This window comes from Tasmannia lanceolata, unplaced genomic scaffold (genome assembly GCF_043159265.1).
Source record: "Tasmannia lanceolata isolate RefF3 unplaced genomic scaffold, GAP_Taslan_0.1 ptg000015l, whole genome shotgun sequence".
Lineage (NCBI taxonomy): Eukaryota > Viridiplantae > Streptophyta > Magnoliopsida > Canellales > Winteraceae > Tasmannia > Tasmannia lanceolata.
In genome coordinates this window covers 59522384-59548170 of record NW_027518692.1, presented here as the reverse complement: position 1 = coordinate 59548170, position 25787 = coordinate 59522384, and the positions used below count along the sequence as shown (strand labels likewise).

General features: G+C 38.7%; 1 protein-coding gene across 4 annotated transcripts in view; it reads left to right on the top strand.

The window, feature by feature from the left end:
* Positions 1-3352: 3352 nt before the first annotated feature.
* Positions 3353-25787, top strand: part of LOC143892747 (DEAD/DEAH box RNA helicase family protein) — a 54643-nt gene continuing 32208 nt past the window's right edge. Inside the window, exons 1-8 of one of the 4 annotated variants that reach the window (XM_077397605.1) lie at positions 3353-3540; positions 5324-5442; positions 5687-5798; positions 10167-10249; positions 10359-10494; positions 11058-11621; positions 11717-11829; positions 18387-18621. In XM_077397605.1, coding sequence (XP_077253720.1) covers positions 5760-5798; positions 10167-10249; positions 10359-10494; positions 11058-11621; positions 11717-11829; positions 18387-18621 — 1170 coding nt within the window. In that variant the 5' untranslated portion in view covers positions 3353-3540; positions 5324-5442; positions 5687-5759. Of the gene's footprint in view, positions 3562-5323; positions 5443-5686; positions 5799-10166; positions 10250-10358; positions 10495-11057; positions 11622-11716; positions 11830-18386; positions 18622-25787 lie in introns of all 4 variants that reach the window. The other 3 variants (XM_077397604.1, XM_077397603.1, XM_077397606.1) reach the window with 3 other exon arrangements.

Here is a 25787-nt window from a genome sequence, read left to right as displayed (position 1 = left end):
GGATATAGAAACTGGTAGATTGGAATATCAGTTAATATTTGTAAAAGATGGAATAATTAGTTTATATTCAAAGAAAATTAAAATGAAAGTATTATGACTTGGGATTTTTTAGGGACCATCGCTGAAACTCAATTCATGGCTGGGTGTTGCATGCGAGGGCAGCCAGCTTTGATGAATGAAATGAATAAAACAAAATCTGTAAGACAAAATTTGCTGAAAAGTGAGCCTGTGTGCCCGCTCTCACAAGCAACAGCCAGCCACGAAATGCCTTTCTAGGATGGTCCCTGGCAAATCCCTTATAACTTATTTTATAGTTGCCAATAAGTATAGGGCGATGATATTTTCACACCCGGAGTTTGCATACGCTCCCCTCCTGAAGTGATTTGATGTCAAAAACCGTTAAAATTACACACTGTTGACGTCAAATCACCTTATAAGGAAGATTATCGTCCCACCACATGATATGACATACTTGTGAAGCAGATTTTATATGGTGTAAGCCCTTATAGTCCCGTATTTTTCAAAAAGTGCTGCAAGGCTGACAATTGGATGATCCATACCTTCCATTTGATGGGCCATGATCTAAATAGATTGTTGCCCAAAAATCATTTCCATCGGATGATCACAACCCTCCGATCTATAGATTTTTCCACAATACTCAGTTCCTCTATTAGATCGGAGTGCTAGGGTCATCCTATGAAAATGATTTTTTAGCAACAGCCTATTCACTTTGTGGCCCATCAAATGGACGGTTTGGATCATCCAATGGTGTCAGCCTTGCAGTACTTTTTGAAAAATATAAGGGCTTACACTGTATAAAATCTCTGAATGAAGAAAGTACTATACTTGTAAAGATAGTGATTTGCTAGGCAATTTTTAAAAATACTTGGCGCATTTAGGAATGAAAAATAACACTGGGCCATCTTTTATTTATCATACTTTACTTATGACTTATGAAATGAAACTAATAGTGGGCTCGCCTATAGTGTGTTACACTTGTGGTAAAAGGTAAAAGGAAGGCAGTGGCACAAGGGAGAAAAGGGGGGCGAAAATATATCACATCCAAAAGTAAAATAAGGGAGTGATAAATCGACTCCCGAGAGAGAGTAAGAGGAGAAAGATAGACACATGGGGAGTCGATTTATCACTGCCCTAAAATAATTGTGAAAATTATATGGCGGGCCCGACCTTGGTGTGACAAACGTGTGAAACATAGATTTTATCTGATATGTGGGTGTGTAGTCAGCACAAAAATACACGGGTAAAAAAATAAATATATAAAAGTGAGGCACATCTGCTTGGATGATATAAATCATTCATTAAGTGGTCTCCGTTGTAGATATTGGTTGTGCCATGTAGATGGCTTCGAAATTTAAAAAATTATCAGCTTAGATATCTCTGTATACCGAAGGGTTGGAATTACATATGGAGAAGATTGTTGGGGTATGACCTATCTATGGTGCCAGCCATGAATATTATCCTAAAAAAGGTTTTCATTGGGAAATGATTTTTTAGGGATTGTTAAAAATTATTTTGGGGAAGTGATATTTCCCACCACCACGCCTCCAGCCCCCCCTGACGGTAAAACTATCCTTGCTAATTATCCCAACTGCTGGTTGGTCTGAAATTTTGCATTGTGTGTGCGGTGAAGTCAGCTGTTTTTCAAAAAGTACAATGGGGCCCAATTCATAGGATGATCCAAACCGGTCATTTGTTGGGCCACAACTGTACCCCGTACATAATCTCCCTAGGATGCCCCAATGTACTTCACGCTCAAAAAGTACAGTGTGCCCAAGTCCAGTATTTTTCATATTTATCGTGCTGGGGTTTCTCTCACTGAGTCCTCCTCCCTTCTTTTTTTTTGATGGCCTGGGATGTCCCCACCCCCTTCGGGAGTAGGACTAGTCCCTACGGATACACGCAACAACCCACTCACCACGTGTATCAGGTAAGTCGGGGGCAAGATTCGAACACTCGTCAACAGGGAGCAAACCCGTGACTTTCTGCCGAAGAGCCAACGCCTCGGTGGGCTTCTATCCTCCTCCCTCTCATTTGCTCACCACTATACTTTTTATACCACCCTTGATATTTGATCCATCGGTGGCTCCTAAAAAGTGAGCTGCTGTTGGATCAAATATCAAGGATGGGATGCTCAGTACGTGCTCATGAGGTCTTTCATCATATAATTTTTCCGCATGAATGTTTGTGGAAATGCACATCCATGTTTCCAATGCCCATATTTTTAGATGGAAAATTTGCCAATGGGGACACCAAAATACAAGAATTCTGAACGGAGGACACAATTTTGAAAAATTGTTAAAGAGGGTTGATAACCCCCTTTTGAGAGTTTGATGACCCTATTTAGAGGGTTGATAACCCCCATTTCATCCCTCTCTAACAATTTTTCAAAAGTGTGTCCCCAGTTCACAATCCCCCATCGGCAATTTTTCCTTTTTAGATTGAAGTCCCTTTGCTTGTGACCTTGCGTCCGTAGACATCATTGGCTTCGACAAAAGTCACAAAGCACAGCCCCAAAATTCTCACCAATTCATAGAGTATTTTTCAAAAAGTACTGCACGGACCAAGTCATAGGATGATCCAAACCGTCCATAAGATGGAACGCGACGTAAATAGGTTGTTCCCCAAATATCATTTCCATATGATAATCGGCTTTGCTTGGATATGTAGTTAAGCCTTTATTTATTATAACATAACAATTATCACTGAGTAAAGGCTGGGTAAGTAGCCAATAGCCCATACAATGGAGATGAGGCCAATAGATCTTTACAGGACTCCTTCCTCTTTCCTTTGCTAATTTTGAAATTTTTTATAATTGATATTATTGATTTGGAGCCAATTATCCTATGGAAATCATTTTTGGAGAACAAACCGTTTATGTCTCGTTCCATCTTATGGACAGTTTGGATCATCCTATGACGTGGTCCGTACAATATATTTTGAAAAAAAAAAAGGACAACTCAAAGAGCTGGCAAAGGTATTACCTTTTCCAAAAGGATCTCACAAACCAATTAAAAAAGAAAAGACAATCAGAGTCTGTGCAATTATTAAAACATGGTTGTGCTGATATCATTTCCCTTAAAAAAAGGTGGAGCCAGAGAGTTTTGGGTGAGGCTTTTAAGCACTGATGTTGGTACTATGATATTTTGATAATTGCACAAACTCAACTTGTCTTTTAGTACGTAAATTGTTGTCAAAATGGTTATTAAAGTTCTTTGTTTAGATAATTAAAAAGGAAAAGACAAGCTGAGTTTGTGCAATTATTAAAACATGATAGTGCCTATATTAAAAGCCTCGGCAAATGTCCCTAATGTTAAATATCGAGCCACGCCGAACGCTCTTTCTATGTCCACTCGTAGCTCACTCTTCCCCATAAAATGCCTTTCGATGCTCTATACTTCTATCTTCCCTCCCCAGTCCCCACAAACTCCATCCCTTGAGCCGAAGCAAACCTCTCCATTTCTCGGCAGCGGATTCTAGGGTTTTCGAGTCTTTTGTGCAGCTTTTCTCCTGAATAATCTGGTTATTCCTTCTCATTTATTTGTATGACTATGTTTCAATTTATGATCCGATCGTCAACATTCTCATGGCATTTCCTCTCTACGAGTCTCTTGCTTTTCGACCTTTTGTTTTCTTTTGTTCGAGTTAATTTCGTTTTATGATTCTTTTATCGCTTGCCCTTTAATTGTGATGAATTTCCTTTTACAAACGTTCTTTAGGTTTATGTGAACTTTATGACCTGTTTTTTTTTCTTTCTTTCTATAATCTCTGGCAGTTTGTTTAGGGTTTCGGAATGAGTTCGAGGCTGATTTCGTCTGTATTTAAACCACTATGAGAATCGTAGAGCACGGTAGGAAATAATGCCAGTGAAACAAGTGGATAACGTGAAACAATCACTTTGTTTCCAAATAGAGTCAATTTGTTTTTATGAAACACTTGCAAAGTACCAATGAAACAAATGCAAAACAGGAGGGAAGCTTGTGGGAAATGTCCTTCAAAAAACTGTGGATCAGATGAGAACAGGAGGCAAATAGAGTGAGAACTGTGTTGTCCCCTAAAGAGTAATGGAAACCAACTCCTAAATTGGACCTACGTGAATCATAGTTTTTTATTCAACTAGGAAACTGCATTTTAGCTCCAGTTTTTTCTTTTATGCAAATGTGTAGTGGTTGAGAAATGAGAGTGAATGAGATGTGGAGAATGCGTGTTATGAGGTGTACATTCTTTAGGCTTGAGAGACCATTCAGGTACTCTATTATATCTTCTACTCTGTAATTTTCTTTTTGATTAGTGCAAGAAAAATGCCCCTATTATTTCCCTCTGGATGTAGGCAATTTTTTTGAATCATGTAAATCCTTGATTATTGTGTTTGGCTATTTTATTTGTTTTCTTCATGTTGGGGATGTTGGGGTTTCCACACAAAAGCAAGAAATCCCACATCGGACAGTTGAGTGGATGTGGATGTGGATGTGCTTATAAGGGAATGGGCACCCTCCCTCTAACGGCTAGCTTTTAGGGGTGAGTTCTACCCTGTTAAATTCCCCGACAAATGGTATTAGAGCTGGGACGTGGTAACCCCGGTGTTTCCTCCGAGGGCGGAAATGTCCCTCGGGGAAGATCCTGGTAACCCTGGTGAACCTCCGAGGACGGTGAAATTCCCTCGGAGAAGATCTCATAGTTTCCACATTTGCCGCCGCGTGGAGGGGCAAGATTGTCCACGTTGCTTCTGCGTGGAGGGGGAGATTGTTGAGTGGATGTGGATGGGCTTATAAGGGAGTGGGCACCCTCCCTCTAACGGTTAGCTTTTAGGGGTGAGTTCTACCCAGTTAAATTCCTTGACATTTCCCTGCCGTTTGGATACGCGGATTTTAGAATCTTGGATTTTCTCCAATTTGTAGTTGGGAGACGAGAGAAGAAGGAGACCGATTGCTCCGCTTCTCTTTAGAATCTTGGATTTTAAGTAAGAAATCCAGGTTTTAGAAATCTCTCCCACATCCTGTGATTTCTAAAACCTGGAAACATGGGATGATCTCCTGCTCTCTTGCTGCCAGAAAGAAGGGCGGCAAAATAGAAAACGACGTCTGGTCTCCTTCTTCTCTCGTCTCCCATCTGCTATTTGGAGGAAATCCAAGATTCTAAAATCTGCGTATCCAAACGCCCCCTTCATGTTTTCAACAAATCTTGTGTGCTGCATTTCTAACAATTGACATCAGCGCTTCACAGTTGTGAGGTCCCTATCACACATTAGTTTTGTAGCGTTCTTCATGTTGAATGTGTTAGAGATGACTGAATTTAGTTATACCAGATTCGAAGTGCTGGATTCTATGGTTCTAATTATATCCATTCTCCTATTCCAACTCCCCCCGAGCCTCTGGCAGCACAATAAAGATAGCAACATGTTCTCTGCCTCTGTTATTCTGCTAGGTATCTCTACACACTCGATGTAATCTCACATATCATATTGGCTTGTGGAATTTGAAATGTTTTATTTCTAAAGTAAATGTTTTCCCTTTTATCAGCATGAACATTCTGTTTTATTTGCTTTTGTTATCCTTCTGTGAGCTTGAGATTTCATAAAATGGTAGAACTTTCAGGCATTTGTACAACGTTAGAGCTCCACAAGCTTTGATTTTATTGCGGTGGCCTAATAGATAAATATGAAACATAGCTTTTGCAGGTTGATGCATCTCTTGTCTTGGCATATCCTATCCATGCAATGAACTTAATACACATGCTCGCTAATGGCACTGTTGGCGTCAGTTGCACAAACATGTAGCCCGGTATAGTTAGTTTTTCTTTATTTATTTTTTGATATTGCCCCTTAGCTTTTGATACTTCATGCCCTTCCTGTTTCTTAATTTTGTTATGGTATCGTGTATAGTCGTGGAAGCTATATTATAATGTCGTAGGCTTAATATTGTGCATCTTATTTTATTTTCCCATATCTTTACTCTCTTTTATGGATTAATGTCATGTATCACATGTGCAGTTCAATATGGATGGGCTTGGCCATTTTTATTTAAACTACATCTATATGTGCATTGTTTTTCTTTCTAAGGAAAGGAGAAAATCTTAATGTTTAAACTATTGATGATCTTTCTGGTTGTGAGGGCTTCACATATTATTTGGTTATAAGGGCTGCACATATTCTTTCACGTAATTAGTGTAGGTTGAGAAGTCTAGTGTACAATTTTATGGCTATTTTGGAGGTGCAATTTAGTTGGATTTTGGGTGTAATTTAGGTATAAACTTGCAATCTGACAAAAAAATTTAGATTGCAAGTTTACCCTCAAATTGCACGTAATTCCAACTTCGCCCATTATTCAAAGCATTCCTAATGGAAAACTTTGGGGGGATAGATTTGAAAACCAAATCGAGAAATTAATGAGAACAATGGAAGTAGTGATAAGTTCACAAATGAGGAGGGGGGATAGATTTGAAAACCAAATCGAGAAATTAATGAGAACAATGGAAGTAGTGATAAGTTCACAAATAAGGAGCAAGATATCTCAATTTTTCAATACTCACTAAAATTATATCATAGGATATCTAAAGGGAAAGATATCCATGCTCTTTTATTTTGATAATGGAACTTTATACTTACATAACCACTACTCTGTGGAGGGACTTCCGCGGTGGTTGGAAGAGAGACACATTTGTTTGTGAATTCCAATGTGGCAGATAAAATTATCTATCTGCGCTGACTGGACTCACAAATAGTGCATTCAGCAGTAGGTGTTCGAATCCTCTATAAATTCAGAGTGTGTTTTACGGCTGTGACCGAACGCGACTCGAGGAACTGGCAAAACGGGTTGGTTGTTGATACATGGGAGCATCTTTGAAATTGTAACATCCTTTAGAAGAGGATTGGAAAAGTAGATAGTAAAAACTGGAGTGCCATTATTGAAACAAGGAAGTGCAAATATCACTTCCCTAGCTACAAATCCTTTAGAACATAATATATATACCATTCTGGATGACTTTCTTGGTCATCGCTTTTCAAATGAAATCTTCTACCTTTCAAAATAATAATAATAATATATATACCCTCTAAACAACCCCAAAACCCACTTTTAATCACAGGCTTTCATTAACATCTAATCGTAACCCTTCATTGTAGTCATAATAATCCTTGGCATGGACTTTTAAAACTGAAATTAGAAACTAAAACAATTAGAAATTTAGAACTCCAAATTTCGTCACTAATAAAAAAAAATCATGTCAATTTTGGCCTACTTTGGAGGCTTGAAATGATGTTATCTTGAAAGACTGGAGTGCGTTTTTTTGATTTACAACTGATCAGGACAGGATATTTTTCTCTTCTTTTTTGTTCGCTCTTGTTTTTCTTCATATTCACCTCCTCGGTCTCTCTCTTTTATATTAATGATAATCACAGTTTAAAAAAAATGATGTAAAATCAAATCATGTTAATGAAATTGGCTACCATTCCAAAAAAAAAATGATGTGAAATCAGATCTTTTCGTTTTTTTGTCGTTTCTACTATTTTGGTCGAATTTCGGTTGAATTTTCGAAATTTCAATGGAAATAATGAAGTGAAACGAATTCATTGAAATTTTGTTTCAGCAAGGATGGGAACATAAACATTTCGGGTTTTTCGTGTCAATTTCGATGGAAATTTAAAACCATGGCTGTAAATAACTCCTCTCGTGTTTAAATCCCTCGATGCCTTCATCTTCTTTTCATCTAATTTTGAACGCAACAATTGTGAGAATTTCTTCTCTGCCAATTTAGATACTTGGAATAGGGATATAATATAATTCAAGTTCTTATTCGCTTTTTTGTGCGGGATTCTTGGTTTTTGTTTACCGAGTAAGACTTTCTTTTCAAAAAAATAAAATAAATCTCCTTTTGCATGTAGGATTTATTATTGCGAGGTTGCAACAACTTTATCTGATTTCCTCATTGGCATGCATGACATGGTTGTGATTAGTGACAATGGTATTTGGTCATTTTGATCAACCCAATGTAAATATGACTTGCAATCAGTATTTTAGAATTAATGTGAGTGAAATTGAGTTTAGAATGCATGAAATTTATCGTCTTATCCATTCTTTATTATCATATATTCTTACATCACAATTCATTTTTACATAGCATCAGTGCAGAACAATCAAGATCCAAGTGTTCCAATCTCGATCAATGTACATCTTCTATTTTCATTCTCTTTTTCTCTGTTCATCCTCTCTTAAAGTGCTCCTCACCCCTTATTTTCATCCCTTATCCTCTTTTTTTTTTTCTTTCCGTAGAGGGCGAGCCTTTGTGCAACGGTAAGGTTGCTCCATTGTGACCTGGTAGTCATGGGTTCGAGTCACGAAAACAGCCTCTCTGCAAAGCAAGGGTCAGGCTGCGTACATCTAGCCCTCCCAAGACCCCGCAATGGCGGGAGCCTCATGCACTGGGCCGCCCCCCTTTTTTTTTTATCCTGTTTTTTTCGTCATTGCAGACCCAAATTTCCATTAATTCCACTTTCTTGAATTTTCAATCTTGCCGTTTTCTTCCATCTATCCAGACTCATGGTTGATCTTCCTACGTATCCCCACAAACTTTTTATGGTTTTCCTCTTCTTTCTTTCATCCTTCTTTTAATTCCAACTTGAACATCACTTAAGGGAGGTGCACATTTGCAACTCACTTAATTGCTCTCTTAAAACATAAAGAGGGCCTACCTTAAATCATTTACCTTGGGGCATTTTATCACACATGTAAGTAAATAGGTGCAAATTAGCACCGCCTTTGCACAACCCAAACCCCATGAACACCTTCCCATTTCCTACGGAATTTCAAAACTGAAACTTCATTTATTGGTCAATCTAAGCCATTCGGCCCATTCCATTTCCAATCTCACACACCCTTTCCTCTTGTCTTCTCTCCTCTTCCTTCCAAACCGATTTTCTCCAATTTCGTTAAGTTTTTATGTCCATCCATTTCTTCGACCCCCTTTTCCCTCTTTTTGTTCATCGCTAGGAATCTTCCACCATGGATCTCTTCCCCTCTTATTCTTCATCAACATCGTCTTTTTCTCCTCATAACTAGTTACTATCAATTATGAAACTATCTCATGATAGGTTCCTCTTCCGAAAAGGTCAAAACCTCCCTGTTATACATGCCCATGGACTCCTTGATTGACTTGGGGGCCTTTTTGTTCTCCCCGATGAACTGATAAGGATAGAGGGGAATGAAGGTAAGTATGTTGAAGTTTGCAGTGATGGTACACGTACCGATGTTGTCACTCCCCACTAGAAACATAATCCTGGTATGCTAGTGACCGACTTTTGGTCCCATGGATCAATTCCACTCTTTTTTTTTGATGACATAGGGTCTCCCCACGCCATTTTAGGGCGGGACTAATCCCTATGGATGCACGCAATCACCCTTAAACCACACGCATCGGGTTTATTACAGTGGATCAATTCCACTCTATCGCCCGGGGTTCCTGTCTTGGTACTTGATGTGGCTTCTGGCAAGGAGTAGCAAGAAACAAAAGACAATAACTTGATGCGATGCAAAAGCTGAGGATAGAACAATGATCGCAACCGCTGCACATCTCACATGGTTGAGGCATATTATGCCAGAGCTCCATCTCAGATTAGACATTTATTTTCTGCAGATGTGATGTGCTACCTGCATGATAATTTTTTTTTTGAAAGGCGACAAGATACTAACGTTAATAAATTTGAAAACTTTAGATTTTCATGTTACTGTTCAAAGTTAAGCTCCAAAGTTGACTCAACAATTTTGATTCTAGATAAACTTTGCTAGCTTTCCATATAGCGTTAAGTGGCTTTTTCGCCACTAGATTGGAGTAGTTAAGAAGGCTTTTCTGTTTTGAATAAAAGTGTTGGTTTTTACCTCAATACTACATCGTTCTGTTTATGAATTGGTTTCTTATGAAATTGGATGCACTGGATAGTCTGATTCTTGACTGGCCTCTTTTCCTTTTAATGAAAGTATTATATGTGTTTTAATACTTGTTATCTTGTCAGTTAATGAATAACATATTTAATGAAATACCATCCTTTTCCTTTTAATGAATAGCATATTTACACGTGCTACATAATATATGTTTTGTTTTTGCTCTTGTTACATATGCTCACTTGCATCAAAGTGAACAAATGTGTTGTTTGTCAGGGCTTTAATGAGAAGCACTTGACAAGTGCAATATCTTTTGAAGTTGAAAGTGGATATCAAAATGCTTTTGGTAGAAATATGAGGTAAGTGCCCGATGCCTATTTTTGTCAACATTATCTATCTTGACTTCTTCACTATTCATTATGAGAAGTGAGAACATGTTGACCTTGTAAAGTGATATCATTTCCCCAGATTTGGCAACTTTCTTCACACCAACCTTTTGAAATTGTGTTCTCGGTCAAATCACAAGTCTGCCCAAAAGTTTATGGAGGAAGTGAATAGTTATGGCACCGCGAACATGTCAGATCGGTCAAAGTTACTTAATAAGGTATGTTGCTTTATAGTCTATCCACGTAATCATGTATGGGTAACATCATCATTATGGAATCCGTTGGCTATATAAATAATCCTTGTAACAAGCTTATAAATAATCCATGAGATTCAGGACAGGGTTGGATCCTCTTCGATATCTTTCAATCATATAAGTGGGCTAGCCAATGGAGAGGCGGACATGCTAGCTAGAGAGGGGGTACATAGGGAGAGAGTGGAGCTTTTCGATTTTCTCCCTCCATAGCTGCTAGCGTCTTTGTCTATATTTCTTCTGTATTTTTTGGCTCTATTAGCCCTTGTATCCTTTTGGGACCTCCTCGGTCATCGATTTTTCAATGAATTTATCCTTACCATTAAAAAACAAAAGCGCCCAATATTTTCTTTATTCTTTCTAAAACTGCTTGAATGAATGGATTTATTCTCAATAAAGGACTGTTGATTTATTCTCATAAAAAATGGTGAGAATTTTTATGAGCTCATGTAGTTGGATTTAAAACATCCTATATTTGTTTAGTCCTTTTCAAGAAACATGTGTATAACTGAATTTTGCCTGCCTTCTAGGTTTCTGTGCTTCTGGGTTATAGCAGTGTTGAGGATTTAATTGAGCATGATAGAGCTCGCAGAGAATCTGGTGGAAATCTGGAAGGCATCATCGATGAGTTTGATATCTCATTGGCTTGTAGAAGATTTCCGTCAATCATTTTGGGTAGTTCATCACTTGTTGATCTCTATGATGATATTACTTCTGAACCTGAAAGTATGAAACTTTTTCTAGCTGAAAGCCGTGAAGGATATCTCCCGAGTCCCATTGGCGGAAATTGGGTTGAACCAGATAAACTTAGTGGGACATGGCCCTCATTAGATTCTTTCCCATCAAATTTAAGTTCATCCTCATTGAGGGAAGAAAGTTCTTACATTTTGCCATTTATTTCTCAATCCCCGGCCTTTGAAACTGAAGGAAAAACAGATATGAAAGTTCATTTGAAGGAGTCTTCTATCAACGCTAGCCGCAAATCACAACAAATTGAAACATCTGCTGAGTTGATTTTTGATAGACCCATCAGTTGTGTACCGGGCATAACCAATAGGCAATATCATCAGCTTGAAAAGAGTGGCTTTCATACGGTGATTTTTTGGGCATTATGTAAATGATAATCACACTTATTTTAATAATATCATGATGGAGGTAGATAATCTCATTTCTTTTTGTTTGCATGTAGATGAGGAAACTGCTACATCATTTCCCTCGAACGTATGCTGATTTACAAAATGCTCGAGGTGAAATTACTGATGGAAACTATTTGATTTTTGTGGGGAAAGTATTATCTTCAAGGTAGAGTAAATCCTCATGTAGTGAGAATAGTATTTTTTGGCACCAACCTTTATGCAGATTTGCATTATCATGCTTGAATAATGTCTTCTTATGGTTTGAAGATTCCTCTGCTGAACTTTTCAGTTTATCTCGTGAAAGTCTTGGCTTAGGTTTTTGAATAAATTGTATTAAGCTCTAAGAGAATGTAGTAGAAAATCTTCTGTTGAGAAATAGTACTCTGATTTATGGGTTGGTTTCCTGTAAAGCAAAACAGTACAATCAATTAATTAGATTTTATTTCATGTCATGGTATATGGCTAAATTAGCTGGTGCGATTTTCCTTGTGATTTAGTTGCATTTTAAGTTTTTTTTGAAAGATAGTTGCATTTTATGTTTGTATAATTTGAAGACAAAAATCAGGTAACTTGGTCTTTTATATTCTTGATAGTGAGTTGGTATAGTTCTGTGAGATGAGTTTTTCCTTATTGGTCAGAGTTGTTAGGTCTGCAGGCTAGCAGTGTTTTCGTGTGCTTATGACACAATCTTGACACTTCTTGAAACGACTTATTTTATTGATTGCAAAACTTAGAGAACTCAATAAGAAAATCAATAGAATTCACAAATGTTAGGGAGACATCAAAATACTAAAAATAATCAAAATAGTTCAAGTTCTAAGCAAAAAGTCAGTAAAGTAGAAGTATATACACTATAAAAAAAACTTTTTAACACTTTTTTTTAGTATCTATCATCCCTTACTTTATAAAGCTGGCCTTTCAAATTTGTCGTAATAGACTTTCCTAATGACTTAATGGCTTATATAGAGAAAATGAGAATCCAATTTGCAACAGACATCTATTCACGATTTTCACAGGAACCCATCTCAAGACCCACTCAAACTAATTTTACAATTCAAAGGAAAATCGATGTGATTCCTGCAACAAAAATATCCATCTTGTAAAATTTACAATTTAAAAGTATTTTGGTCACATTCTTGAAGTCAACATGATTTCGTGATGATGTTATGGGCCCTTTTTTTGTATATAGCAGGTAACTTAGGTCGTGTGATAATTTGAGCCTCAAAATAACTGAGGCACACCATCTCAAAGAAAAGAATGACAATGAAATTTGAAGGGAAGGCAGATTAGGGTTTTGGGAGAGGTTGGAAGAAGTGAAAGAATAAGGGATAGTTTGGCAATGGAAGATGTGGAGAGGAAAAAGATGGGGGCATTTATGCATTCCGAATAAGCTGAATAAGCGGTAGAGAAAACAAAGAGATGCTGATTTTCGAAAGTCAAGACGATGTGAATTTCAGAAGGCAAAATTGTGCTAATCGAAAGAAAATATGGTACCAGTGGATGGATTCTACCCTTGTGATCTTGCCTGCTCTGGCACCATGCAAAGTGCACTTGGTCAAATGGAGTAAATCAGAGATGAGAAGAGAAGGGAAGATAAGAGGAGAGGAGAGCTTTCATGGGAGATAGATTGTATTTTCATTAAGTCAAAATACAGATAACAATGGCTTATATGCAAGATTGTATCAGAAGCCAATAAAAAAAGAGAGATTATATCAGAAGACTAAACTACCCTTAATGAAGGGTAGCACCATAATGTATACTATACAAATCGCTAGCAGAGTACACTTGAATTTTAAACTTAAAAGTGTTATGCTTAAGGTCAGGGTTTGAATATGTTGAGGAACTATGGCTTTGTTATATGATTTTTAGTACTGCTTGTTGTAGTATCATAAGAACTAACAACTAACAACAATGCTCATTGTTTCATTAGCAGAAAATTAGAAAAGTTTAAAATGGAGACATGGGTGACATAACCAAAAATAAGGGAATGGCGATGCCATTCCTCATGTTTATTTGTATCTTTATTGTAAGAGTAATGTTTGTATTGTATTTTATGTGTCATATATTTCTTTTTTCTATTAACTGTTTCTGTTCTGGAATTTTAAATAGGAACTAAGACTCAGATTGTATCATCTGGTATTGGTGATATGTTCTGCTTTTGGAGTAGGTGAGTCAACTCACATAATGATGCACTGCCATTCCTTCATATCCCTGTAACTAAAACTTTGAGGCCCCAAACCTTATGTAAAGAACTTTTTAGAAGGGATGTTAGAAAAGTATCTAGTATAATGGGAGCAATATGTGGAAGAAGTTGGCGAGATGTGATGAATCCATCAACTTCTTGTTGTTGTTGTCAACAGGCTTAAATGGTGGGAGCAAAAGTTTCTTGGTCTGAGATGAAGTATCAGTTCTATCTCGAGTTAAATATACCCGTGGGGTTGTATTGGAGATTTAAGTAATAAGGCTGTTTTAGTGTTATCTTTAGCTGGATTAAGTTATGAAATAAAAGGGCCTACCATAAAAACAAAAGAAAATACTATTCAGAGTTATTTTTGGGGTGGTTGTGGGGTTTGTAGGAACAATAAGGAGATCTGAAACATGGCAGCAGATCTTCCTCCCTAGGTGTGATGTCTTCTCTCCCTCTGTTGCTCTTCCCTTTCCTCCCATGTTCTTCCTAATTTTTCTACCATGGCTTCTTATCTATTCTATACATTTGTTGTCTTTCTTACCCTCAAGTCTATTTTATTGTTTATGGCGTGGTTCTGCTAATGGGATTGTTTCTCACTTATACATAACACTTAATTTATTTATTTGTGTGGGATCAGTCATATTGGATAGAAGTTGCGGGCTTGCAGCTTTCTTGTTCCCTCTAGGGTGTGGACTAGTTTTGTGGTGCAAAACCTGGTCCATGAGATTGGCATCAGAGCACAGATCAAACCAACTCCAGGCATGTTGTAAGAATGGCACCAACCATGAGAACAAATTAAGGAGAAATGAACCATCTTTCTAAGGTTGTCAATGAGTTGAATACCTATGGATGAGCAAATGAAATGGTTTAAAGAAGTGGCTACAACCCTCCATTGGCACTGACTATTGAGACAACCTCCCATTCTTTATCAATACTGTCGACAAATAGAAGAAATAAATTAGCAAGTGAATGTTGACAGGGAGTTTTGGATGAGGATTGAGATGCCGAAATTCGAGGACAAGTTGCATCCTGGTGTCTTTCCCGATTGGGTGACCTTTTGCCGTAATTTTTTTTTTTTGAACCCAAGATGACTTTAGTAGCCACATGGTTCCACAGTTTCTCTGCCATCTGTTGTTTGGATTTTTGAAGTAATTGGGTGACTTTATGCCGTGAGTTTTTTTTTTTGGAAAGGTACTTTATGCCATAAGTGTTCTTGCATGCAAACACATGATAGAACCCAAGATGACTTTAGTAGCCACATGGTTCCACAGTTTCTCTACCATCTGTTGTTTGGATGTTCGAAGTTGAAAATGCAGACAGAATCTGTAACCAATTAACACCTGAGAATAAATTAAGGAGATGTTGCAGGTAAAATTTCTTTCTTTATATTGTTCCCACAATTTATTGATAAATTTTAAGATCTCAGACATGGGCCGGCATTGTCCCGGAAGTACACCGAGGAGCTTTGTACTCGCTGCCTGGGATGATCTGAGTTTGATGGAATTGTTGTTCAATGATATTTACATTGGCTGAAACATGAGATCTGATCCGGGTTAACTGAAGAGATTGCAAACTATCAAGATAAAAGATTTAGTCCAGAAAAGGAGTTGTAACCATGGTTTTAAATTTCTGCCGAAACTGACACGAAACAATCGAAATGTTTCCTTTTCCATCCATATCGAAACCGAAACCGAAACGACCTGAACGCATAAACCAAAATCATAAATGTAATAGCAATATACTATTATAGTATGTATCAAATAAGTATATTTATATGAGTTTCATACAAAATGTGGTGCTTGTGTTATGTATAAATATTTATATGAATTACATATGAAATTTGGTATTTGCTAAATTCACATATAAGTGACAATGCATATCATTAGGTGTTCGATGTTTTTAAACCATTATGGATGGTTGCCTTGCTTATGTGATGTTTTGTAAGTGTGTATTTGTGCTTATTCTAGCATTTCCTGAAGTTTCATCTTTAAATTCTATCATTTGCTTCTTTGATTTTACAAGATTTCTCTCGAAATTTCCAACCGAAACCGAAACATTTTCATTTCAGTGGCGGTCAAAACTGAAACCAAAACTGAAATTTAAAACCTTGGTTGTAACATCTCTTGGGCAGCAAGCTGTTCCTCGTTGAATCTTACTAGGGAGAGGTGAAAACCAACCCATTACCCTCCTAGACTAGCTCTGATAGTTCCCTGCGAATTCCCCAAATGCAAATGTTGGAAGAGGTCGGGTTGGGCGTGGCATAGCTCCAAAGAGAGGGAGTCATGCAACTCCTATTATGTGCTACAAGTTTCATCCAACAGGTCATCGATCTTTTCACTGCCCCACTCCCCTTCCTGCACAACCTGTAACCTTTCACGGAGGGTGGATAACATGACCTGTTGCGTGGTGAAAAGTATGAAAATTTGCTCACAGTAGCAGTTGCCATGAATAATTCACATTTTCCAGATGAGGAAAGTGTAAGGGTAATGGGTGGTGTTGGTCAGATGTTTGTAATTCAGTCGGCTGTTTTGTCAAGTCAAGAACGACCTACAGATAAGTAGCTGAGATATCATATTTTCCAGACCACATGGACTGCCAGAGGGAAGATTTGAACTATTCTTATTGATGGGGGCCGCAACGAACATTTTGTTTTAGAAGAGATGAATCTTAAGTTGAAATAGCAAAAATACCCTTGCACATATAATATAATATTCAGTGGCTTAAGAAAGGGGTAGAATCGACTTTGAGCTCAAGGGCCTGCTCATCTGCCATTCAAATATGTTATAAAGATATCGTGTCATGTTCCAATGGATGCTTTCTATATTCTTTTGAGTGGGCCCCTAGATATTTGACGGAGATGTGTGAAATGGCAGACTATCTATTCATTCATCATATATGGAGTGCATATTGTAGTTTTTTCCGCCAAAGAATTAGGGATAAATGAAGAAAGCAAGTTTGACGGAGATGTGTGTATCTAGTCATTCATCATATATGGAGTGCATACTGTAGTTTTTTCCACCAAAGAATTAGGGATAAATGAAGAAAGCAAGTCAAAGGACCCTTCACTACGTTGGTCTGAATGTAGAGGTGAACAGACTGCAGTTTTGAATGTTGTAAAGTCGTATTTTGGTATCGCGCCGGAGGATCTGCCGGATGATTTGCCCGAGGAATATTCAAACGTAGATATACTTGATGTTATGAGCTTCCTACCCTATCTATAGCACATTATCGGATGAGTTCTAAACAACATGAGGAATTGCATGGCCAAATTTTGAGCTGGTAAAGGAGGAGTTCATATAGTGACCTGCTCTTCTCACACCCAGGAAAATATGATGTGGCAAATGTCGATTGACGGCCGGGCTATAAACAAGATCACTGTGAAGTATTGCTTCCTGTGCCTCGAGTTGAAGACATGCTGGATATGTTGCATCAAGTATGCAATATCTTCGAATGTAGACTGGAAGAGTTGCTACCTTCAGATTTGCATCCTATCAAGAGAAAATGGAAGGTGAACTTTAAGACTCAAGTTGGATTACATGAATAGCTATGCAATGCCCAAGTGCTTTCATTTGGCTTAGAATTGAGGTACTTTCTCGTTTCATTGTTTTTTTTTTTGTTTGGTGATATTTGGTTTATATTGTTGGCTGGCTTCACATATTAACCATTTAAGTCATGTGTCTCATGTGTTGAGGAAGAACTCTTTGTATGTTAATGCTAAACAGTGTACTTTCATGGTGGACAAGGTGTTATTTCTGGGATATGTTATCTCAGCTGGGGAATCAATGTCGATGAAAACAAGTGAAAGCCCTTAGCAAATGACTTGCACTAAGGACTTTGACTCAAGTGCCATCTTTCCATGCTCTTGCCACATTCTATCGACAGTTTATCAGGGGTTTTGGGTCTATCTTGGTCACTATTGGTAGATTATATGGAAGGGGCAAATACCAATAGGCATTTGAAGCTGAAGTTGCCTTTCGAAAGATCGAGGAGAAAATGACCGAGCCCCTCTTTTAGTGATTCTAGACCTTTCAGAGATCTTTGAAGCTGTGTGTGATGTATCCAATGTTGGCCTAGTGCCCCGATTTTGTGCCAAGAAGGAAAGCCTGTTCCTTTAGTGAGAAACCTTTTTAGTCAAGAACTACCTCACCTATGATGTATGGCTGTATGCGATGATACAGGTCCTTGGATATCGGAGACACTTCTTAATACATTCGGAGTTTATCTCAAATTTAGACCATGACATCTTGCCCCTTATCAGCTTTCAAAAATTGATAATGCAAGACATCCCAAATGAATTCTATTCAATTGTCTTAGTTATAGGATATCCAAGTAATATGTTCTAGGGGAAGCTGTAAAGTAAATTAAAGCAATAATTCTATCAACTTCTGGCTTGATGTTGTTAGATAATTTGTTTTAGTTCTCAATTAGTTAGTCATTTGTTATGTGCATTTTGGTATTATGTTTTTTTTTTTAAAATTTTCTCCAAGGTGTTTATTATTAAGCTTTGCAAACAATTAATTTCATTGTTACCACAGGGGAATTAGGGCTGGCTCGTCTTTCTCATTCCTAGAGGTGGTTGTGGGCTGTGAGTTTGCTGCTGACGAAGAAGCTTCTGAATTGAAAACTGACGATGTTGTCATTGGGGAAAGAAAAACGATCCATTTGCATTTGAAGAAATTCTTCCGTGGTACTCGTTTTGCAAGTAAGCCGTTTCTGAAAGCTCTCGAGTCAAAACATAAAGAGGGAGACATTGTATACATTAGCGGCAAGGTGGGTTCATGCGATCCTTTGTCTATCTGCTATTTCTATTTCTCTTCATGTTTTATGGATGTTGTATGGTTTCCTTGTATCTGGTTTATTTGTATCCCCAGATTGAGAAAATTAATATAATTAATACCTTGGCATTTCTCTCTGTTATAGTCAAAATGACCCTCCATGTGTGAAAATTACTGTCCTGCTATATTTTTTTTGGTTGAATAATTTTGAATCCGAAGAATTAATATCCGCTTGTTTTCTTTGTTTGGCTTGAAAAATGTTTCTCATTTTATATTACCAATAAATTTTGCTGATGATGGAAAAGGGGTGATATGAGGAAACAACATAAACAGAACACACAAGTTATTGGAGGGAATATATGTATGAAAAGGGGCTGACATGTAATGTAACTCTCTCCTTTGCAAGGAGTCGGAGGAATGATTATGATTTCTTATGAACATGAAGGAAAGTTATTGCCGGTGTTATAGACATCTTGTGAATCTTCCATCATCATCAAGTCTTCATGGAAAACCCTTTTCATGGCAAGCCCGTTTAATATCAGAGGTTGCTAGAGAACAAAAAGACGAGCCTCTAATGAGGTGCACACTTCTTCCTTGCTATAGTCTGTAATCCTGATCTTTCCTACGTAAACAACATTTGAATTGCTTCATTTGATCGCTAGTTAATCCACCCATCCTTGGTGTTCCTAGACTTTAAGGGATCTGTGTATAAATTTTAAACCCTTCAAGAAATTCTATTATTTTAGTTTTGAATGACAGCAGTAACTTTTGATTGGCATCTACTATCTTTTTCCGAGTTTGTTAATATGATTTGTATAAATCATTGGAAAAGAAATACCAACCCATAAGAAATTTAATGCGCTCTGACTCTCAAGTACTTGACTCATGTGAATGGATTTGAAAATGTTGAGAAAAGTGTACTGGATCTATTTTGGAGGAAGCAATGCTTAAAAGTTAACCACAATTTAATTGATGAAGAAGTGCAATACTCTTTTAAGTACACAATTAATGTGAATTAATTTGAAAATGTTGAGAAAAGTGTACTGGTCCTATTTTGGAGGTAGCAATGCTTAAAAGTCAACCATAATTTAATTGAGGAAGAATTACATATATTGCGGGATGCAGGGGGAACAAGCAATGCTTCTCTAGAGCTAGAGGTATGAGTATGTGAGAGGCATGGATTGACATTGGCTCTCCTCATCAATTACCATTTCTATAATCGCAATGAAACTTAGGAGAGGAGTTTGATCAAGAATGGAGTCCCCTTCGTATGTGATGTGTGACAAATTAAGGTGAAAATTAAGGAAATTTGCACTAAAGATGAAAGATCATATACTCTTAGGGCATGTTTGGCAGCCATGAAAAAAAATTCAGGGAATATTTGTTTATCTAGTGAAAGAGGGGTGTAGAGAGGCAGGGAAGAAAGTAAGATTTGAGGGGATGATGAGTGAGGAGAGAATGAGATGGGGCAGAAAACAAGGAAAAAAAAAACTATTTTAAACAGGGAATTTATTTCTCTGTTTTCCAGCCCCATCACATGCTCTCTTCCCTTCCTGCTCTCTCAAATCTCTCTCTCAACAGTCCTCTTTACGCCTCTCTCATCTTGGCTAAACAAATACCCGATTTTTTTTCTTCGCTGCCAATTATGGCCTTAGTGTAATGAAAATGAAAAGAAGTACCACAATGAAAAATCTAAAATATAGTTGTTGATGATGATGATGATGATGATGATGATGATGATTATGGTAATGGGAGATGCCGAGATGGGCATTAAACATGTTATAAGATTGTAAAATATAATAGGTTGTATATTTGGCTGCAGATTGGTTATAAAATGGGTGGCGAGAAGGTTAGGAGCTTAGTTTTCGTAATCAAGGAGAGGTATGAGTGGCAACGAAAACTAAGAAGTAGACCATTGTAGGACCTGGAGCTTCTATGATGTGGGAGTGTCGTAGTGTACGACTCGAAGAGGCTGTGTTGTCACTAAAGCCTTGTGCACTTCTTTATCATGGGTCTCTCGGCTTAGCTTTCCAACAATCCTTATATTGTGATATGAGTCTATCTCCTCATTGTCATCCCCAATCTATCCCACAAATTGCATAAGTATTCTCTCTATCGTATGTATCATTACTTTTCTTCTTTTTTGGATGAACTTTGGTGTACATTTTCCTCCTTTACTTGCATGGTGTTCTTTTAAGTGGGTATTTCCCCCATGCATTGGGCGGTTGCGGTGATTGTACTGTACATGGGGCTTATTATTCATAATCATTTTCTCATATTGCCACTTGATGTCTAGCTCACATGATATTTTATCATCTACGTGATATTTTGGAAGAGAAAAAAAAATATTATACTTGTATAATGTAGAAGTTTTGTTTGGTAGGTAAGCTGGCCTGAACCCATAAACTTGTGGTTGTAACACAAATAACTAATACAAAAGAAGCCCTTGGAGAAAAAGTGCCTATACACTAGTTCATTATAAGTAATTCCATAAGGTGGCAATGCCTTTCTAATGGATGTACTATATCTTTCCAACATCAAATCAACTTGGAATGTTATGCATCTCTTTATTCATGATGTAAAACATCCATTAAAAAATATGATGTAAAGTGTCAAGTAGGCATGCTTTCTTTTTTTTTGAATGGTAGCAGAATATATTAAATGAAGACTGAGGAAGTCCTCCTTACAGAAACAGAAAAACATAACACTCCCACGGAACTGAAACTGCCCCGGGAGATACAATTAAGGAGGGAGAAAATCATAAAGTTCTAAATCCTGCTTCGATACTCCATCTTTTGCCAACTTATCAGCCACTTCGTTAGCAGATCTTCTCACATGCTGGAAAGATACCTGAAGCCCTTGTAAGATATCTTTAATCTCGTCAAAGAATTTAAGAAATCGCCACGGGGAACTCCGAGGGCCCCTAAGCCAGCTGATAACATTCTGCGAGTCACCCTCCACAATACATCTTTCTGATCGGGCCCTAGCCAAGCTCAGAATACCTTGATGCGCTGCCCTTACCTCCGCTTCATTCGAATCTGCTCTACCGATTGGACCAGAAAAAGCCTTAAGTACCCCACCATTACTATCTCTTAATACTCCACCAATCCCTGCAGGGCCAGGGTTGCCCAAACTTGATCCATTGAAATTTAATTTGACTATCCCTTCATGAGGAGGGCACCATTGCTGATTGGATACATTCATAATTTCCTGGCTATTGCAAACCACACCCCACCCTTCCCACAAATCAAAGGCCGAAACGAATCGGAATAACGGAAGTGCTCGAGCCCAAGAGATAGTAAGAGCAATGATCTTAATAAATAGAAAGTAAGGGGATTTGGCTTTCCCTTCAAAAACTCGAGAGTTCCTTTCAGTCCAGATAACCCATAAAAAAGCCATCAAAGAGAGCCACCACAACTGCTTGCCTTTTCTGCCCCAAGGTGTACATGTCCAGCCGGCGAACAAGTCTTGAAGAGAGGAGGGAAACACCCATTTGATGCCAAACCTTGCTAAAATCCTCCCCCAAACCTCCCTAGCTACTCCACAGTGGATGAAAATATGGTCTACCGACTCCCCTGATTCAATACATATAGTACAGTGATCAATAATCAGCATATTCCTCTTTCTCAGAAAGTCCACTGTTTGTATTCTATTTCTTAACGCTGACCATCCAAAGAAACATACTCTAGGGGGAGCCTTTGATTTCCACACCTTTGCTAGCAGGGCATTTACCTCAAAAGGCAACAGACTATTATAGAAAGACTTGACCGAAAAACCGCCTGAAGAAGTTAATACCCACAACCTTCTGTCTTTTCCTGAAAAACTGATATAAACCTGATCAAGGATCTGAAGTAGATTGGTCACCGAGGGCAATTTGCGATCAAAGAAGTTCCGACGAAAAAGAGGGTGCCATATAACTTTACCTGCAATACGCTCGTAGCAATCTTTCACAAAAACAGACTTATCAGCTGCAACTAGAAAAAGGGCCGGAAATAAAACTTTTAGCGGGACGCTCGAACACCACCTCATGGACCAGAAAGAGATCCGGACGCCGGAGTAGACTTTATATCTAATTCCTCGATCAAAGAAAGGAGTTAGGCATAGGATATCCCTCCAAATTGTTACCCCAGGTTTGTTAAAGTTATTCAGAGTAGCCCAGTCACCTGAATCAGCACCATATTTTCCTGATATTACTTTAGTCCATAATCGTGATTTTTCTTCACCAAACCTCCATAGCCATTTTTCCATCAGTGCTTGGTTTACCTGCTTGATCCTGCTAATGCCGAGACCTCCTCCTTGTATTGGCATGCAAACCATTTCCCAACTCACTAGGGCCATAACCCGCTTCTTCTCTGATCCCCCCCACAAAAATCTTCTCTGAATCTGTTCAATACGCTTTACAACAGACACAGGGCATTTGAATAATGATAACTGGTAGATGGGTATATTGGCCAAGGCAGCTTTAAGCAAGGTTAATCTGCCTCCTTTAGATACTAAGTTCCTCTTCCATGTATCAAGCCGTCGCTCGATTCGTTCCACAATGGGATCCAATGCACTTTTTCGAGGTCGCCCTATTCCCAGGGGCAATCCCAGATAAGATGCCGGCAGACTCTCCAACGAACATCCCATAATATTGGCTATAGTAGAAGCTCCTTCCTCGCTTACATTCACAGCGAAAAGTCTGGATTTTGAGAAATTAGATCGAAGCCCTGTTACTAATTCATAACACCTGAGAATTGCCTTAAGATTGAGGATCTTTGAGGCCTGGGGAGAGCTAAAGAGTAGGGTGTCGTCCGCAAATTGCAAGTGCGAGACTTGAAACCCGGATTCGCTACATTTGACCCCGGAAATCAGACCCTCCGCTCGACCTTTCATCAACAGCACGCTGAGGGCTTCCGCAACAATAACAAATAGAAAGGGAGATAGAGGATCCCCTTGACTCAAGCCTCGAGACGACTTGAAGAACCCTTGTGCCGAGCCATTAATCAGAATAGAAAAGTATGCTGAAGATAAGCAGCTACGGATCCACCCGCGCCACTTCCCTCCGAAACCCATTCTGTGTAGAAGGTAGTCCAGACATTGCCAATCCACTCTGTCATACGCTTTTTCCATGTCCAGCTTACAAATAATACCTTGCTCCCCTGACTTAGCCATCCAATCCACCATTTCATTTGCCACCAGCGTGCAATCTAAGATTTGTCTCTGGCCAACAAAAGCACACTGATTCTCTGAAATGATATATAGAAGTACCCTCTTGAGCCGGTCCGCCAATACTTTGGACAAGATCTTATATAGACATCCTACCAAGCTAATAGGCCGAAAATCGGATATTTTCACTGCTCCTTTAACTTTGGGAATGAGAGCAATAAAGGTGGCTCCTGTTCCTCGATCCAACTCCAACCCAGCATGAAATGCTCGAAAAAAGGCCATTATATCTCCCTTTACATACTTCCAACAATCCTGAAAAAATGCAAGGCAGAAACCGTCCGGCCCTGGAGCTTTGTCACGATTCATCGAGAATACCCCTTTCTTCACCTCTTCTTCCCAGAATGGGTCTTCCAGCCCCGAGAGGCTAAGATCATCGAGTGAATTAAAGGTCACCTCATCCAGTCTAGGCCGAATAATATCTTCCGCTGTATATAACTTCCGGTAGTAGTCAAGAATTTCCATGGTAATCGCCATTTTGCTACCAGATAGGGAGCCCTGCACCTCCAAAACCTCAATCCTATTATTCCGACGCCGTGCACTGGCCATGTTATGAAAGTAAGCAGTATTTTTATCTCCTTGCTTTAACCAACTAACTCGGGACTTCTGCCGCCATGCTATTTCTTCCTGAAGGAGGCAGCCTTTATGTTCTTCCTTTATTTTTCCCAGTTCATTCAAATCTTCCTCTGTGGCTGACCTTTCCTCATCGGCCAAAGATAATTCCCGAATCCTTTTTTGTAGCCATACTTGACGATCGCGGAGAGCCTCTTGTCTGAGCGCATTCCACTCTTTGAGCTTTTTTTTTACAAAACGAAGTTTCGCCCCTATGATCCAATCAGCTGCACCTTCCACGTTATGAGATTCCCACCAGCTCCTCAGCCGTTCCACCATCTTAGGAATTTCTAACCATGCTATCTCGAATCTGAAAGGCGAGGGACCCCATGAATCCAATCTTGGATCCAACAATAGCGGGCAATGATCAGACACAGAATGTACAATCGCCTTCTGACACACTTCCGGGAACATGGAAAGCCATCCAGGGCAGAACAAAAAGCGATCTAACCTACTCTTCCTGGAGTTTCTGGACCAAGAAAATTGAGCCCCCATTAGCGGAATATCAATGAGTTCAGTCTCAGCAATGAAATCTGAAAACGCAAGCATATTCTGGGAAGTTCTGCTACACCCTAATCTTTCTTCGACCGTCCTGATTTCATTGAAATCTCCCCCTAAGCACCACGGATTTCCCCATTTATTCCTAATCAAGGTAAGTTCTGCCCACAACTGGTGCTTCGCCGTCCTATGTGTAGGACCATAGATGCCTGAAAAAGTAATCACATCTTTGTTGCCCACCTGACCGAGAACTATTGAGACGGAATACTGACCTACCCAAGAATCGTGAATCTCCCATTTAGATTGATCCCACATAACTAAAATACCTCCTGCTGCTCCTTCAGCGGCCAAAGAGAGCCACTCCCAATTGGAATTGCCCCCTAGACTGTTGATCAGAGTACTGTTTGCCACCCCCATTTTTGTTTCTTGTATACAAACTATATTCGGCTTATTTCGTTTTACTATGTCTTTAACCTGTGCCTTTTTCTCCAAAGACCCCAAACCATTTACATTCCAAGATAGAATCTTCATGGACAACCGGACAACCGCTGTGCACTTCCCCTAGGACAATTTCGACTGTTAGATCTCGAATTTCGAGCCACTTTCTTACTGGCGGGAGATTTGTCATAATTCACATCTGATTTCAGTTTGGTTAGCTCCCGCAACATCTTCCTGACACCTTCAATACTTGAAGGATCTGAACAGGTCCTATGATCCATTTCACGAAGCTCAGCAACTCTGAACATAGAACGCAATTGATCTTCCGGTCCAGAGTATGTTAAGCCCAATACTCTACTAGTGGAAATTATATGATTCACAAAAATCTCCAGAATTTCTGATTTGGGA